The sequence below is a fragment of the Psittacula echo genome (assembly GCF_963264785.1).
Source record: "Psittacula echo genome assembly, chromosome: 3".
Taxonomy (NCBI): domain Eukaryota; kingdom Metazoa; phylum Chordata; class Aves; order Psittaciformes; family Psittacidae; genus Psittacula; species Psittacula echo.
The window spans coordinates 119,185,657-119,201,026 of NC_137736.1; the positions used below are offsets into that span (position 1 = coordinate 119,185,657).

At 41.1% G+C, this 15,370-nt stretch overlaps 1 protein-coding gene across 1 annotated transcript in view; it reads right to left on the minus strand.

Moving 5' to 3' along the window:
• Positions 1-6,154: 6,154 nt before the first annotated feature.
• The window catches only part of TYR (tyrosinase), a gene marked incomplete at both ends in the record, with an annotated part of 51,170 nt that continues 41,954 nt past the window's right edge, over positions 6,155-15,370 (minus strand). The window contains 2 exons of the mRNA XM_080612918.1: positions 6,155-6,375; positions 13,415-13,596. Of these exons, the coding sequence (XP_080469044.1) occupies positions 6,155-6,375; positions 13,415-13,596 (403 nt within the window). The remainder of the gene's footprint in view (positions 6,376-13,414; positions 13,597-15,370) is intronic.

A 15,370-nucleotide genomic window follows, 5' to 3' on the forward strand; every position in this document is an offset into this window, starting at 1 on the left:
AAGCTGGTGGGATACTCATTTAACACGTACTTTCAGACAAGCCTAACTCATTGACCACTGGGGTCAAGGTTTATTGCGGTTGCGTGGACTACATACACAGGATCTAGATCTTATGGCACCAAGCACTGTTACACCCCATTTTTTACATCGATCCTATCAGTGAACTCCCCAACCCTCAATCAACTGCCTAATGCCAGTGGGAAGTTTCTTGTTTCAAGTCACCTTGGCCAGACAGAGAAAAAGCTAAAGGCAGGATTTGCATTTAAACTCTGCCCACTCTGATGCAATGAGATTATCTGAAAGCACAGCCCCATGGCATTACATTATTCCAAATAAAATAAAAAGGAAGGAACTCCAGCTCCCACCTCAGGGGAGAAAAAAAGGAAAAAGCAAAGCAAAGAAATCCTGCAGCACTTAACCTTACATCCTGAGCACAGGAATAAGCACAGCCCTGAACCTGACCTTGAGAAGAATAATGATGTGCCATTAGCCTGCAGACAGAAAGCACAGTATCTCCTGCCAGTGCCAGTGAGGTGTGCCAAGGAAATATTTAGTGCCGTGGTGCTGAAAGAGTTCTCTCTCCCTCCTTGTGGCCTCTCCAGAAATGAGGTGGCTGGTTCAGGTTAACATGAGGGGACCCTAAGAAGTCAATGGGAAGGGTGAGGTGTATGTGCAGCACAATTTCTCTTGTCCCCGAATAGTTTCTTTAAGACTGGTGCAGTCAATCCCCACCTGACAGCAGTGTTCACTTCCCATTCTGGAGAAACCCAAACAGCTTGCTCAGAAAAGACGACCAGCTGGGTTTTCATGTGCTGAAGTCAGATGCACTTCTGAAGAGTTTAAACTCCAAACTATTATCAGGTCTAAGCAGAAACACCACAATGATGGAGAGAACAATCATGTGTTGTTTGTATCAGTTTTATCCTAGTTACTAAGATTAATATACTCTATACTATTTATTCCCTATCACAGAGCATGTTGGCTGAAACTTTGAAACAGGGCTACCGTGTTCTTTGTTCCCTCTCAAAGCAGACATGGGCTCCAGGTCAGAAAGTGAGTAAGAGTCAACCAGGAAAAATGTTTGGGGGTATGCCAACAAGTATAAAGGGGATAAAAATTCCCTTTCATCAAATAAAGCTAGGCTGAGTTCTCTGTGATGAAACTTCTGAGGAAAGGAAACAGACTGTTAGAGCCTCTGCTGAAGAAAAGGGAAAGGAAAAAGCTTGCCTGGGAATTGGTAGATGATCCGAACAGAACATAGAAAGACTTTCACTAATAGGTCATGTGTTTGGTCATAAGAAATGAATTATGCCTTCCATGCTTCTGGGGAAGAAGGGATGATCAAGAGCTGGTGAAAAGTAGCATTTATACAACCTGATAAGGCAAAGTTCTACTTTCATCCTTCCACACATGGTGAGTTGCCATGGCCAAAAGCAAGAGGCTGAGAGAACACTGGTGAAGATCTGTGGAAAAGACACCAACTTGGCTGTATCCTTTTGCAAAGAATAGACATGTGGTAAAAATTACCTTGACCGATGTGAAAATGAAATACAGTCTCCACTGAATATTGCAGAGGCTGACATAAACTTGTTTAATATAGTTAGGATTTTTCTATTGGAACAACTTGTCAAAGGATCACATCATCAGCAGCAGAGATAAAGATGTCATTAACCTGCTGTACTCTGCTCTCGTCAGGCCACACCTGCAATACTGTGCTCAGTTTCAGATCCCATTATACAAAAAAGACGTGGATGGGCTGGAGAGGGTCCAGAGAAGGGCCTCAGAGATGATCCAAGGACTGGGAAGCCATGTGAGGAAAAGCTGAGAGAGCTGGAACTCTTCAGCCCAGGGAAAAAAAGGCTCAGGAGAGACCTTATCACCATGTTCCGGTAGTTAAAGGGTGTCTACAAAGAAGACAGAGACTCCCTTTTTACAAGGAGTCACGTGGAAAAGATGAGGGTAATGGGCACAAGTTACTCCTGAGGAGTTTCTGGTTGGACACATGAGGAACATTTTTCACAATGAGACCAATCAGCCATTGGAATCATCTCCCCAGGGAAGTGGTGGTTTCCCCAACATTGGACACTATTAAGATTCATCTGGAGATGGTGCTGGGACATCTAGTCTGGGTTGTGCTTTGCCAAGAAAGGTTGGATCAGATGATCCTTGAAGTTGCTTCCAACCTGGTATTCTGTGATTCTGATTTAGTGACACTGAAATATTTAGAGAAGGGTATTTTTTTTTTTCAACAAACTTCCAATGAAGCACAGGAGTTGTCTTCCTGCCAAAATGTCAACCCAACAAGGGATCGTGGCTCTGCCGCAGTCTGTTTCCTACTGCTGCAGCCATTCAGGCTGCCTCAAAGCTGGACATCTGGGCTTTAAGGTGAAAAACTCCAACATAGTCCAGTCACATTCTAACTCCAGGACTGGGGGCTCCAGAAGCTACCAGCTCCAGGCTCCTGTACGAGACACATCCCTGCCTGAGAAGCCCCTCAGAGTTTGTGGGATTTCTACTCTCCCTCCATAGATTGAATAGGTCTTTAAATCTCAGTTCCACTGCAGCTGCCAACGCTGGTGTGTACCCCTCTCTCCATCTGTCCGGTATAGCCGAGTGGAAGCAGGGAGTACACGATTCCCAGGCAATCTTGCAACTTATGATTCTGTTATGGAATGAAAAGCATGTCTTATTTTAATCCCACCCTTCTCTGTTCCCAAAGATTTCCTGTTCAAAGTTCTTCATTATGTTTTTCATACTCGGTCAGAGAATTTTGCAGAATAAGAATTACATCATAATTTTAAAGGTTTTAGCCAAACCATGAGTACATCAAGCAATGTTTTTAGAAGAATCAGCGAGCACCAAAGGGTGTTTTTCACTCCATGCCTATAAGAGGCTTCTTTCTCCCATTATAATTAATTGAAGTAGTCTAGAGGAACTAAACAAATAGTCAATAGTTGTAAAATGAGTAAAGACCTCAAATAGACTGCATGAAAGTCTTTGTGTTTATCTGACTTTGAAACCAATCAGCATTTATGAAGTCAAATTTTAAATATGCATGTTATTCCTCTGCTGTTAAAAGTTATTTCTACCAATAAAATATTCTGGGTTATGTAAAATACAAATTAAATGACTGAATTGACCCCTTGAAATATTACCATAATACAATTTTCCTCCTGCCTATGTCTCAGCACCAAGAAACTGTGTTTAAATCCCATGCACTCTGTTTGGGATTAATACTTTCTAAAATACTGCAGAGCTTTCGTCTACTAGTCCCTCACATCATCAGTCAGAAACCATAGGAAAAGCGACAGCTCTTTTGGATTTAAAAACAGAGTTTTTCACATGGGAGAACAGCTTCATTCAGCAAAAAGCCTGTGCTTTGTTGAGCTGGAGGTGATTTTAGCCCATACTTTCCTTAATCACGTCTTAGCTCCTGAGGAAGGGATATGGTTGGATTTGAGGGTGTAGACCTTTCCTTCTATTGCTAGTGGAATAGACTGGTAGTTTTATTCCCACTTTCTGGTTTGCCTGTTGTTGCAACTATTACTGTTCAGCTAAGGATAGTTGGGATGCTACAAATGTCTTTGCATGGTCCTTCAAAGCAGGATTTCTACAGGAGAGAGATATCAAAACTTTGATGTGAAAAATCACAGAAGAACAGCTCCTATAAAAAATCTGCTCTAGGTGCACCCTTCACAACAGACATACCAACCCCTTACTGGTTTGTGTCTTTTCTGCTCTGTAACAGGCTGTAATTTCTGTAGTTCAGGGGAAAATTCCAGTGCAATTGCCCTGAAATTGAAATGAATCCATGTAGTTGGGCAGTTGAAACCTGTCAAAATAAAGCCTTTCGTTGCTCCATGAGGATGTTCACTGGAGGCAGCTGTGAAAGAAAATAGCTCATCTGAGAGGTCCCGTGCATTTGTTGACTAGGAAAGAGCATTCAGATCAGTGGTCAAAACACATATTTCCCCTAGTTTCAAATGATGCAGTGTCGCCCCTTCCTACCTGCTCACTTTCCCTCCTTCAGCCTTCTCACAGCCCCTCTGAGTCTGCTTGTGGCTCCTTGCAGTCTTCAAGGTGCCCTCGTCTGTAGTTCCTGCAGGCTGAACCTATCATTTTAACCACAAGACTATCTTGAATACTTGGAATAAACCCAGATGGCAGCATCTCCATCAGTAGAGCAGGTCTACCGAGCCCCAAAGGCATGGCTGTTGCCATGTTCTGTTAATCTTTTAAAAGATGACCAAAGAGTGATGAGGATACTCTGAACCAGACTAACAGTATAGATCATTTTGGAACAGCTATGAATTAATGCTTTTGGCTGGAGATGAGCTTTGGAACTATTGAAAGCCAGATGGAGGCATCATCTCAAAAAAAAAAGGGAGTGATTCTTTGTGTTTAAGGCTCATCATGTAATTAGATATCTTGTGTATTGGGTTTGCATGACAAGGTTTTTGTAGTGGTGGTGGGGGAAGCTTCAGGGGTGGCTTCTGTGAGAGGCTGCCAGAAGCTTCCCCCATGTCCAATGGAGCCAATGCAGCTGGATTCGAAACAGACCCACTGATGGCCAAGGTTGAGCCCATGAGCAATGGTGGTAGTGCTTCTGGGATAGCACAGTTTAGAATGGGAAAAATTGCACAACAGAAACTGCAGCCAAACATAGGAGTGTGAGTATGTGACAGCAACATCTCCCCAGGCACGAAGGTCAGTGCAGAAAGAGGGATGAGGTGCTCCAGGCACCAGAGCAGAGATTATACTCAGCCCATGGTGCAGCCCATGGTACAACAGTGTACCTGTAGCCTGTGGAGATCCATGGTGGAGCACCCCATGGAAGGGAGCCACGCTGAAGCAGTTCATGAAGAACTGCAGCCTATGGGAAGGACTCATATTGGAGAAGTTCATGGAAGACAGTCTCCCATAAGAAGTGCTCCATGCTGCACCAGGGGAAGAATGTGAGGAGTCTCCTGTGAGGAAGAAGGAGTGGAAGAACAACATGTAAGGAGCTGCCCTTCATCCTGTCACTCTACACTACCCGTGGGGAGGAGGTAGAGAAACTGGGAGTGAAGTTGAGCCTGGAAAGAAGAGAGGGGTGGGGAGAAGGTGTTTTAAATTTTTTTTATTATTATTATTTCTTATTATCCTATTCTGACTTTTGATTGGCAAAGAATTAAATTAATCTCCCAAAGTCAAGTCTGTTTTGCCTTTGACAGTAATTGCTGAATGATCTCCCTGTCCTTAACTAACAAGCCTTTTGTTATATTTTCTCTCCCCTGTCCAGCTGAGGAGGGAAGTGATAGAATGGTTTTGGTAGGCGTTCAGCCATGGTCAACTCACCACAACTTGTTTTGTTATGTATGGGTTACTTGTACAGAATATACACATGCCAAGCAACCAAAAGTCAACCATAATATAAATAATTGTTAAGTCAAACTGAACAGAGGTGGACACAGTGAGACTAGGTTTCATCTCCTAAACTTCTCTCAGCTCCCACTGAGTACAAGCTGATATATAAGATGACTAACTGCAGCATTTGAGACAAGTGAGAAGTGGGTTTTGCGAGCCTGCTTTCTGTGGCTGCTGGCATTCAGTCAAAGACAAATAGAACATTACAGGAGCTGGAGGGAAAATATTTCTATCTTAGAAGAAAAATGTGTCTGTGGATCATTCAGTCTGCTCAGAGACACCACATATTTTGCTCACTAAAATAAAGGGTTGTTTCTGCTCTTACATTCAAACACAGAGGTAGCCCTGATGGCTCAGTCAGACACCTATCCCTAAATCCGAGCAGCAAACACATGTATTTGGATGTGGATTGGATCCTACAGCTGTGAAAGAGCAAATAAAAGAGCAGAGGATTATACATTAAAGCCAGCACCACACGAACTGGTCTGGTTTCATAGGAACATTATTTAATCAAGAGGAGGGGATACATGGTGTTTTTTGGGTGGCATGGTAACTTATGTTGAATCTGGGAAATGTTTGTAGGAGTGGATCTGATAAGATACTACAATATGAAGGTTACAAGGTGCTTGAGGAGCAAGACTGCTCCTCCTGCTTATGCAGCACACCTCAACAAGGTGTTTGCAAACATGAATCAAACACTGCATGCTTGATTAGCACCTTAGTAGCATCACTGAGTTACCAGAAGCCTCTAGAAACTGGACTGATAAGACACATTGTTGTAATCTTCACTTTCTATGAGCAAGGGCTGTATCTCTTCAGAAGTTCCTCTTTTCTTCCGGCAGGCCAGGATAAGCCCTGTGAGCACAGCAGTAATGATGCCTCCAATCACAGCTGCTCCAACCAGCCAAACCCAGATCTGACGGGCTTGCTCAAGGTAAGGTATTAAAAACTCCTGGAAAGAATCGAGTGCTGGAAAGGAAACAGAAGAAAAAAAGAAAGAAGGTCCTTTTACATGGTGCAATGTGCTGGTAGTTCAAAGAAGTTGCGTAACAGGTAATACTGGGAGGCTGATCAAAAGAAGAAACTACATTGATAGAAATTGTCACAAATATTTTTCAACAAATCTCTTCAGCCCTTATAGTCTGCTTCTCACTCTTCATATAAAAGGCAGGAACAGAGTTCACTGTCCCCAGTGCTCTTTATGGTTTTTGTCAAAACTGAAAGACTATAACCCAAGAAGTCTGATACCTTATGGCCAAAGGTCCTGCTAGCTCAGCATCCTCTTGTCAGCAATGACCGAAACAGAGCACCAGGAAGAGTTTAAGAATGGATCAAGCCTATTACAATCCTTTCACACAATACTTACCCAGCCTCCAACAATTTGCAGCTCAGAGATTTCCTGAACCAGATATAGTGTCATTGTATGTAATAGTCATAGGGGGATTTTTTTTCCCTTCCATCAGCTTTTCCAGCTCTTCTTTGAACTTTTGTCACAGTTTCTTGCAACAAGGAAATCCCTGCCTTAAATACATGTCAAGTGGGGAAAAAAGGCTTCCTTTCACTAGTTTTGAACCTGCCACCTGCTTGTTTAATTTGATAGTTGTGTGGGGAGAGGCAACACACAATTATTCTCTGGTCACTTTGCACAAGACATCCTCTTTCTTTGGTGAATTCAGGGCAGCTTCTCACTGGTTAGGTAACCAGCTACCTTCTTGCTTCGTTGTATGAATCTGTGTGTCTGTCTCTCTGTTTTTGTTGCTATGTCTTAATGAGTTATGAAAGCTAAACCCTGCCAAACAGGGCTCTCACTTCCGATAGCGGTTGGAATGTGATCTGTTCACTCAACAACCTGTTGGACTGAATTTGAGAAATGGATACTTGTGTCCTTGGGCCAAGGAGGATTTGGAATCTACATCTCTCAATTAATAGTTTTAATTATTATTATTAGCTGCAATTATTAGCTATTAGGGAAAACAAAACAAAACAAAACAGAACCTCACCTGTCTGGGAAACTTCTCTGGGACCACCTATGGTGGTTTATTCTAGATCAGTATTCATGCACCCAAATTGATTTATATTTACTCAACCGTATTTAGTGTGGTATATACCCAAAAAGCTTTAAATGTCTTCCTGCCATCTTGCATTTTCACTGGTGCTCAGAAAAGCAATCCCATATAAATTCTTGGATCATGGTGCTTCTGAGCATATGCTGTTATGTGCACTGTGCTCTGGAAAAATGCTGTTGGTTTGCAGCACCTGTAAGGTTAAGCTATCCTTAGCACTTGACGTCTGAATTCTGAATCACGTTATATATATAAGATGTAATTCCAATTTATGCTGAGTTTAGACTGAATATAGTTTGTTTGTTCCTGCAACTCAACTTCACTTTGGGGAATGTCTGGATGCTAATTCTCTGGTCCTCGATTTCTGGTCTATACAACTTTGTATTCTGAGATGCTATTTGCAGGAGTCTGTATGTTCAGCCTTCTACTTCTGACCTTAATAGACATATAAATGCTATATAACACAAAGAATTACAAAAAAAAATTAGGATCTTGATGTTTCGGAATGAGCTGCACAAACCTCTAGGTATAAGGTACATTATCTCTTCAGTCCTGCATTTCTCATCTGTCAAATGAGGAAAGTACCATTCACTGAATCCTCTGTATTGTGAATGTAAATTAATATTTCTTCAGGACTCAGCTGCTATGGTGGTTGGCACCAAAGAAAAGTGTTAGAGGAAACATCTTCAGGATAGTGTTTTAAAAGCATTCAATAAGTCGTACATTAGGCTACACACTGCTTAACTGAGAAAATGGAAATCAAAACGAAAAAGAATTGGACTTCTCTTTCTCAAAGAATGCTGCCTATGCTGTGTTGTGAATGAGGTGGGGGTCTGGGGACAAACATTGTGCAATTAAAGATAATGCAGATATGTAGAGGTGGATGATGAAATACAGCTATATAGACAATTTTAATAGTGGCATTTCTTAACTTTGTGTGCTTGACTTTGTAACTCCAATATTTTTTAACTTTCACTCTTATATTGTAAACAAGTCTAAATAAGAAACAATCTGGCTATTTAAACTGTACATGATAAAAGAAAATTGATACATAACAGGAAGTTGATAATGTTTTAATGTTTAAGAAAAGGAGAATTATCACAAAGTTATCTTCTTTGCAGAATTTTTCTGTGGCATGGGGGTTTTCTAAGTGACATCTTATGCTTTTTTCCTGAACTATCTCTCTCCTCCATCAATGTTATTTGGAAGTCTGAGCTAACTTCTTCCTGGTAAAACATAACATGATTTTGAGATGATAAGATGCCACAGAAGGGATTACTCTGTTTTATTATATCCTGATAATCAGTCAAACATGCCCTTCTCTTGCTTTCAGCTTCAGCCTGCAGGTTTTGTAATTAGCTCAAAGCCAAAAGCCACCTCCTGGCATCTACTGCCTATTTCTTTATACTGCACAAAAGGTGTTTGGCATTATTGTCATAAAGTTGCCATGGCAACTCCTGGATGTCAGAGGATGGAACACCCCAAGACACCCCATAATCTGTTAACCTGTGATTCTACACAACAGTAAACCTATGACTGGACTGTGTGGCCAGCCAAAATCATGCAAACCGGGATCTCAAGTATTCTGTTACCATAATTCTTTAATCTCTATTTGTGCAAGACCCGAGAGTGCAGCAACTGTGTTTGCTGATGACAACCTGGGAAAAGTGTTAAGGGAGTGATGTGGTCATGGGGAACCATAGCTGCTTTGTGGGAGACATTAGCCAATGCCAATTCCATTCCTTTTATATCAGTGTTTTGAGTCAAACTATAATCCTCTTTGGATGCTGCCATGAACATTGATTAAAACTGCCCTTTTAGTCAAGAGGTTCATGACAAAGCAAGAGGAAGCAAGGTCAGGATGATGCTTGATATCTACCCTACCATTAGTGACTAACACCAACAATATCTCCTTATCTTGCTCTTTCTGATAGGAAAATAGCAGTGATTAACCTCAGCTATGGTCTTAGCAGTCAACTCTTGACATACTCTTTCTTCTCAAAGACAGTGTTAACTCTAGGTAACAGCAACAAATAATTTTTTACTCTTAATATATCAAAATGGGCTTTTTTAATGTAATTTAAAAATGCCAAGCAGTCTAGCTTGTGTGCATTCCTGGAATTCATTGAGAGGGTAAGAAAGCACAACAGTGTAATGCACAACAGTGCGATTTTAAGGTGAAGCAATGTGTGTGTCCTACTGCTAAATAGCTCCCAGAAAAAAGAAAAACAAAGCAACCCCCCCCAGTTTTAAAATCCATTTTCCTCTTCCTCCGTTAAGCATCATTATATAACCACCAATATATCTGCTCATATTCTTTTTTCTGAGGGATATATTTTTGCATCCTGTTTTCTTTGGTTCACTCCTGTTTTTATTAACATTAATCTACACCTCCTTATCTTTGCCTGAAGAGAACCTTGGGACAAAATGGTCTCTTCTCATCTTCTATTTAATTCAGAAATGTAAACAACTTCCCAAGCCAGCATTTTTCCAGGACTGTCACCTTTAATAGTTTTCTATTGTTCTGGAATTTACATTTTGTTGTGCGTGTCACTATTTTATCATAGTCTTTTATACACAATAACATCACCCTTTCACACTGTGGCCAACAGCATGTGCTCCTGAGCTGACAGACTCAGCACAAATGTGATGGTATCATATTTGCCAGCTGCCACATTTTTTACTCTCTGGGATGTGATTTTGCAACTAAACTGCTAAAGAACCAGAAATAGAAATAAGCTGCAGTCTGATTCTGGATCTCAGCTCTCCTCCTACAACACATGCATGAGCAACCTGGCCCTCAACATTGTAATCAAAATGCTTTCATCCAGTGCTTTCCCCTGTCAAAGATCCTTAGTTAAGTGTTCCGAAAACTGCAAGTGATGGTTAGATTCCTTGGTTTATCCTTGAGTAGCCGTCTGCTTTCACCCAGCTACACAGGTAGTGGTCATCAGATTGTTCCCATGGAGAGAGGGAGATTTTCTGGGGGAAAGTCAAGGATGCACCTGCAAATTTATCTGTTACTATTTCTAGAAGAAAGAGAAAACAGAAAAGTCTTTGCCCAAGACCTGAAATATAAGTACTTGGAAAAGATCTTGACACAGAAAAATGTTTTGGCGGCTTATTGCTAGATGGTGCCGTTAGTCTTCCAAATCATTTTACTGATGCTAACAAATGTTCTTTTTCAGTAAGCCATGCCAGTTGTGGTAGTTTTACAGCTCATGGTTCTCATGTTAAGGAAAACCGGTGTCTGCTCCTGTTTCTGCTTAGATGAGCTCCCCAGTTACTAGATTGTGATGTGTGTCTTTGATTCCTGAGGGATGGATTTCCACGCACACTGTTTGTGACCACTTCTGCTTCAGGGCTGACATATGCACAAAAATAAATGAAGCTGCAATTAAAATAACATACTGTCATACACTGATTTGCTTTTCAGTGGAAAACAGAGCTCCAGGTATCAGGTTTTCCTCAGGGGCAAAACAACAACAATGAAATTTAGCATTAAAATGCCATTTTGTCATTGGATTCTTTCCAAGTTTTATTTCTTGCAGTCAGCCTCACCATGCTCTTTGTAGTCCTGCTTCATCTCTACCAAGTCTCTGGTGCTGTAACTCAGAGCTGCTGCTCTTGCTGCTTTCTGCCAGCTGCTTTCTTTAACAGCAGACAAGCCTGGTCTGGAAAACAAAATGGAGCCAGGTCTTGTGTGCTCATTCCTCACTTTGTCCTGTCCTCTTCCTCTGCCTTTCCTCTTCCTCCTCATTTGGAACATGAAATGCTGCCTATTCTTGACCACCCAGATCTATTGGTCTGGTAACTCCTGGCTGCCACTCATAGATTTTCTCTTCTCCCATGAGTACACAGAAGCTTTCAGGGAGGGTCAGGAGTCTTTCCTGCTTCAGATCCTCTACCAAGAAGTTCCTGTTTACTCCTCTGTTCCTCTGAACAGGAATCCAGCATTCCTACTTGGAGAAAAGTCTTGGTTTAAACACTAGAGCACTGAGAAAATCCATCTGCATTTTGAGGTTCCAGTCATCTTCCATTTGTAACTGGGCCTTCCCTTCAGATAAGAAATAGGTTAAACTCTGTTCTTCTCAGTGAGATTAGCAAGGGATTCAAGGATGCCTGAGGATTATCTGGGCTTTCTAAATGATGTTGAATTTCAGTCTTCATGTTGAACTTTCAAAATAATTAAGGAACTAATTTCCTTACCTCTGTGCTAAAAACATTGGCAGAATTTAATAAGAATTTCCTTTTCTGAGGACTCTGTGGAAGAGACCAGGAGGAAACAGAAGGGAATTCTTAAATGATAAATATTTTACCATTTGCTTCCTTTTGCAGTAACTATTCCAGATTCAGTATTTCTGAAAGTCATGGTATTTGGCACTTCTTCTGAGTGGTACAATTCTAGGCATAATGTGAATTCAGGAAACTAATGGCTTTCATTAGAAATACGTATCAATATTACTGGTCTTGATTGGGAATTAAATTATGGCAACATGAACCAAAAGGCAAAAAATGCTACTAATATGACTAAACTAATAATTTTGAGAATATATTTGAAGCATTTATTAGATTATTTTCTGTCTGGGGTTGGCCAAATTGTTTATAGCATGTTCTGTCTCTGGGTTATGGTATTTAAACAGCCTTAGAGAATTATACTGGAGAGCTGCAGATTCCTTTCATTGCACATAAAAATGTGTTTTTCTGGGTGACTAAATCACGTGCTACATTTTGCATGAGAAGTGAAGGAATAAGCTAAATGATTGGACTGTTTATCAAGTATGCAGAAGGCATACACCCCCGTTACTATGCAAACTGTCAGAAAAGCAGGGATGCCCTGAGAACTGATACTGTTCTGATAAAGACAAGAAGGAAGCTATGAGAATGCTACCACTGCTAAAATATCCCTGATGCTTTTGCAATATCGTTATTGGACTTTCAGCTCTTAATTGCCTTTTAACTGAAGAGATGTGTTCACAGAATGTTTCTGCCTCAAACAGGAAAACAAACATGCCCAGTAACCTACCTTCTCACTGGCCAATGTTTTGCAAGGATGACTGCATCCCACATCCAGGATAGCTTTTGGCAATATTGAACTTAGAGATGAACTAAGTGTTGGACTAAGTGTTCAAACTAAGTTGAACTTCATGGTGAACTAAGAGACATGTCTGATCATTCCAGTGATATATACTATCATTCCAATGGTACAATTTTAGACAGGATTGGGCCAAAGTATCTGAGCAATCCTTAGTTCCAGGCAATATTTTACCTTTAACAGAATTTAACCCTTCCCTTAAACAATAAGGAAACTGGTACCACTCAAGAGAAACTTTGAGGTCCATGACCATGAGCATGAGACCTAGTTTACTTAAGGTTCTGAATGAGCTACAGCCCCAAGGGCCTCTTTTTCTCCCTGTGCCTGAAGATGGCCAAGATGTCCAGGACAAAACTACCTCTGAACAGCAATGCAAGTCAAACCCATAACTAAACAGTGCAAATTTCATTTTGATTTAATGAAATTAGCATTATGAATTATTGTGTTCATATAAATAACCATATGGCAAGAGCAAAGTCAATGGTTCGCTGCTTTAAGTGCTGCACAGAGTTTGTGTTGGCCTTTTGTGTATTTTACAATGGGTATTTAAGGGCACTTGCCCCCACCCCCCCCCAGTTCTGATCACAAGCTGACCATTTGGACCAGATTCTGCTCTTAATAGGCTAGGACAGATAACATTGATGTCAGTGACTAATTTTTGGCTGGAACTTTTTTGATGGCATCACGTTGACTCTACATCAGACCAGAAATGTGAAAATCAGCAGGTACAATTTGGAACTGTGTTTAGGGAAAAACAAGAATAGAAGGATTTTTTAATATCTTCTCATTTTACAGACATATTCAAGGTTACAGGCAACAAATATGACATTTACCCAACTAGTAACGTTACCTGGTTCTTGCAGGTACTCATAGTCATACCCCAGCTCTCTTGAAGGTTTAAAAAATTCTCCATTTCTGTAAAGGGGGATGAAAGGAACCATGTAGTTTTCTCGATTGTGCCCAATGGGTGCGTTGGCTGCTGGGTAAACTTCTAGCATGGGCCTGTGTCTTCTCAACCATCTCTCAAAAATGCTGTAGAAGAAAAAGCGTGCCCATTAATGGTGGGGATTGACAAAAAAATTTCTTTTTGAAGATTCAAAAATAGTGTTAATGCTTTTTTTGAAACCCCTGGGACAGAGTGGCAGAGACTTGTGTTTATGTTCATGTAGTGCTTTCCCACTCATTTGGGGTTAGCTACTTCAATGCTGACTTCCTACGCAAACCTTCAAAAAGCAGATGCCTGCAGTTCTGCAGAGAGGCTGAATATGCTTTTAAATTCCACAAATGCAATTCACTGTCTTGCTGTGACCTGAATGCAGTTTCTGCTCAGTAATTTACATGGTTGTGAAGGATAGACAGAAATGATTGAAAACCTCAGTCCTTCCTTGTGACCCACAGAAACATTTATAGCTTGTGTGAATGGTCTTGTTGGCAGCTACTCGGTCAGTCCTGTTCCCCTTCCTCTATTTTCTTTCGAAGGCTTTTTATGCCTGCATTAAAATATGGCTACACCATGGCTGGGTTGACATCACAAAGGGGGTGGAAATATCTGAGGAAGAAGGGATAAGCTATATGAGTCCAAAACTTAATGAAGCAGTTCAACTGTAAGGAAAGTGTTTCTCCAGCCATAGCTTCTCCACTGACCTTGGTGTCTGCATAGTTGTTTTGCATATTCTTATTATTCTCTTCCAGATGCTGTTGTGCAGCTTTATTTTATCTTTTCTTAAATATATTATGAAAGAGACACTACCGACATCAGTGATGGACTCAGCTTTGGCCAGAGGTAGTTTTGTCTTGCAACAGGCTCCATCTCACATGGGAGCAGCTTCTGGCACCTCCTCACAGAAGCCACCTCTGCAGCCCTCTCACTACCAAAACCTTGCCACATAAACCAAATAAAAGCTGTTATACCTCTGACCTCAGCTGCTCCTTTCCATTTTTCTCTGCCAAGGTGTCTCCGGTTAGCTGTTTGTCAGCTCAGGGCTGTATGTCTGTTCTTTAACTTGAAGACAGAGAACTTAAAGGCTGCAGTATAGGAAGAGTCTGCATTGACATTTTCAAATCAGCAACTGGATGTGTTCGGAAAGCAAAATCAACAACCTTCCAAAACATTCTCAGTTCTCCCTTTGTGTCTGAGCTTTTTCTTCACAACTCTTTGCTTTGTTTCAATCCTCAAATTATTTCCCTTATACCCTGCTGTGTACAGGGTGACCACAGCTTTTCAGCTGACAACCGGATATGCCATGTAGGAATAGGGAGGTGGCAAGATGCTGTAGGGAGAGTAGATGCAGGTATCTCATGTATAAAGAAGGAGGACGCCTTGCTCAAGCAGGAGATACTGGTAAGAGGAAATTATCAGCATCAAGCTCAGGGAGAGATCACTGAATTTATTTATGAGTTATGAGGGACAGAAATGATCTAGAGAGACCTGTAGACTGTACTTTAAGATCTTGGCTTAACAGTTGCTCCTCCTTGACATTGGATCCTGATTGGAGGACATAGACTTTTCTGCTATCTTTGATTAATAAGTATCCGTTCAGGGACTCAACTTATCCCTGCAACACAGACCCCACATGCAAGTGCTTGTTTCTGCAAGATCTCTGCAGAGTATCCAGAGATTGTGAAAGCAGATTTTTATCTCCTGTCTGGGCAGAAATGTTGAGAAACACTCTGCTTACTCCATCAAATTAAAGCCCTCTCACACTCATCAAAACAGAGGAAGGGCTGAAGCCTGGGTTCTTTTTTTAGGATCAAAAGATTTAATAGATGACAACATCATTACGTTCATACACCTTGTCAACCCTTA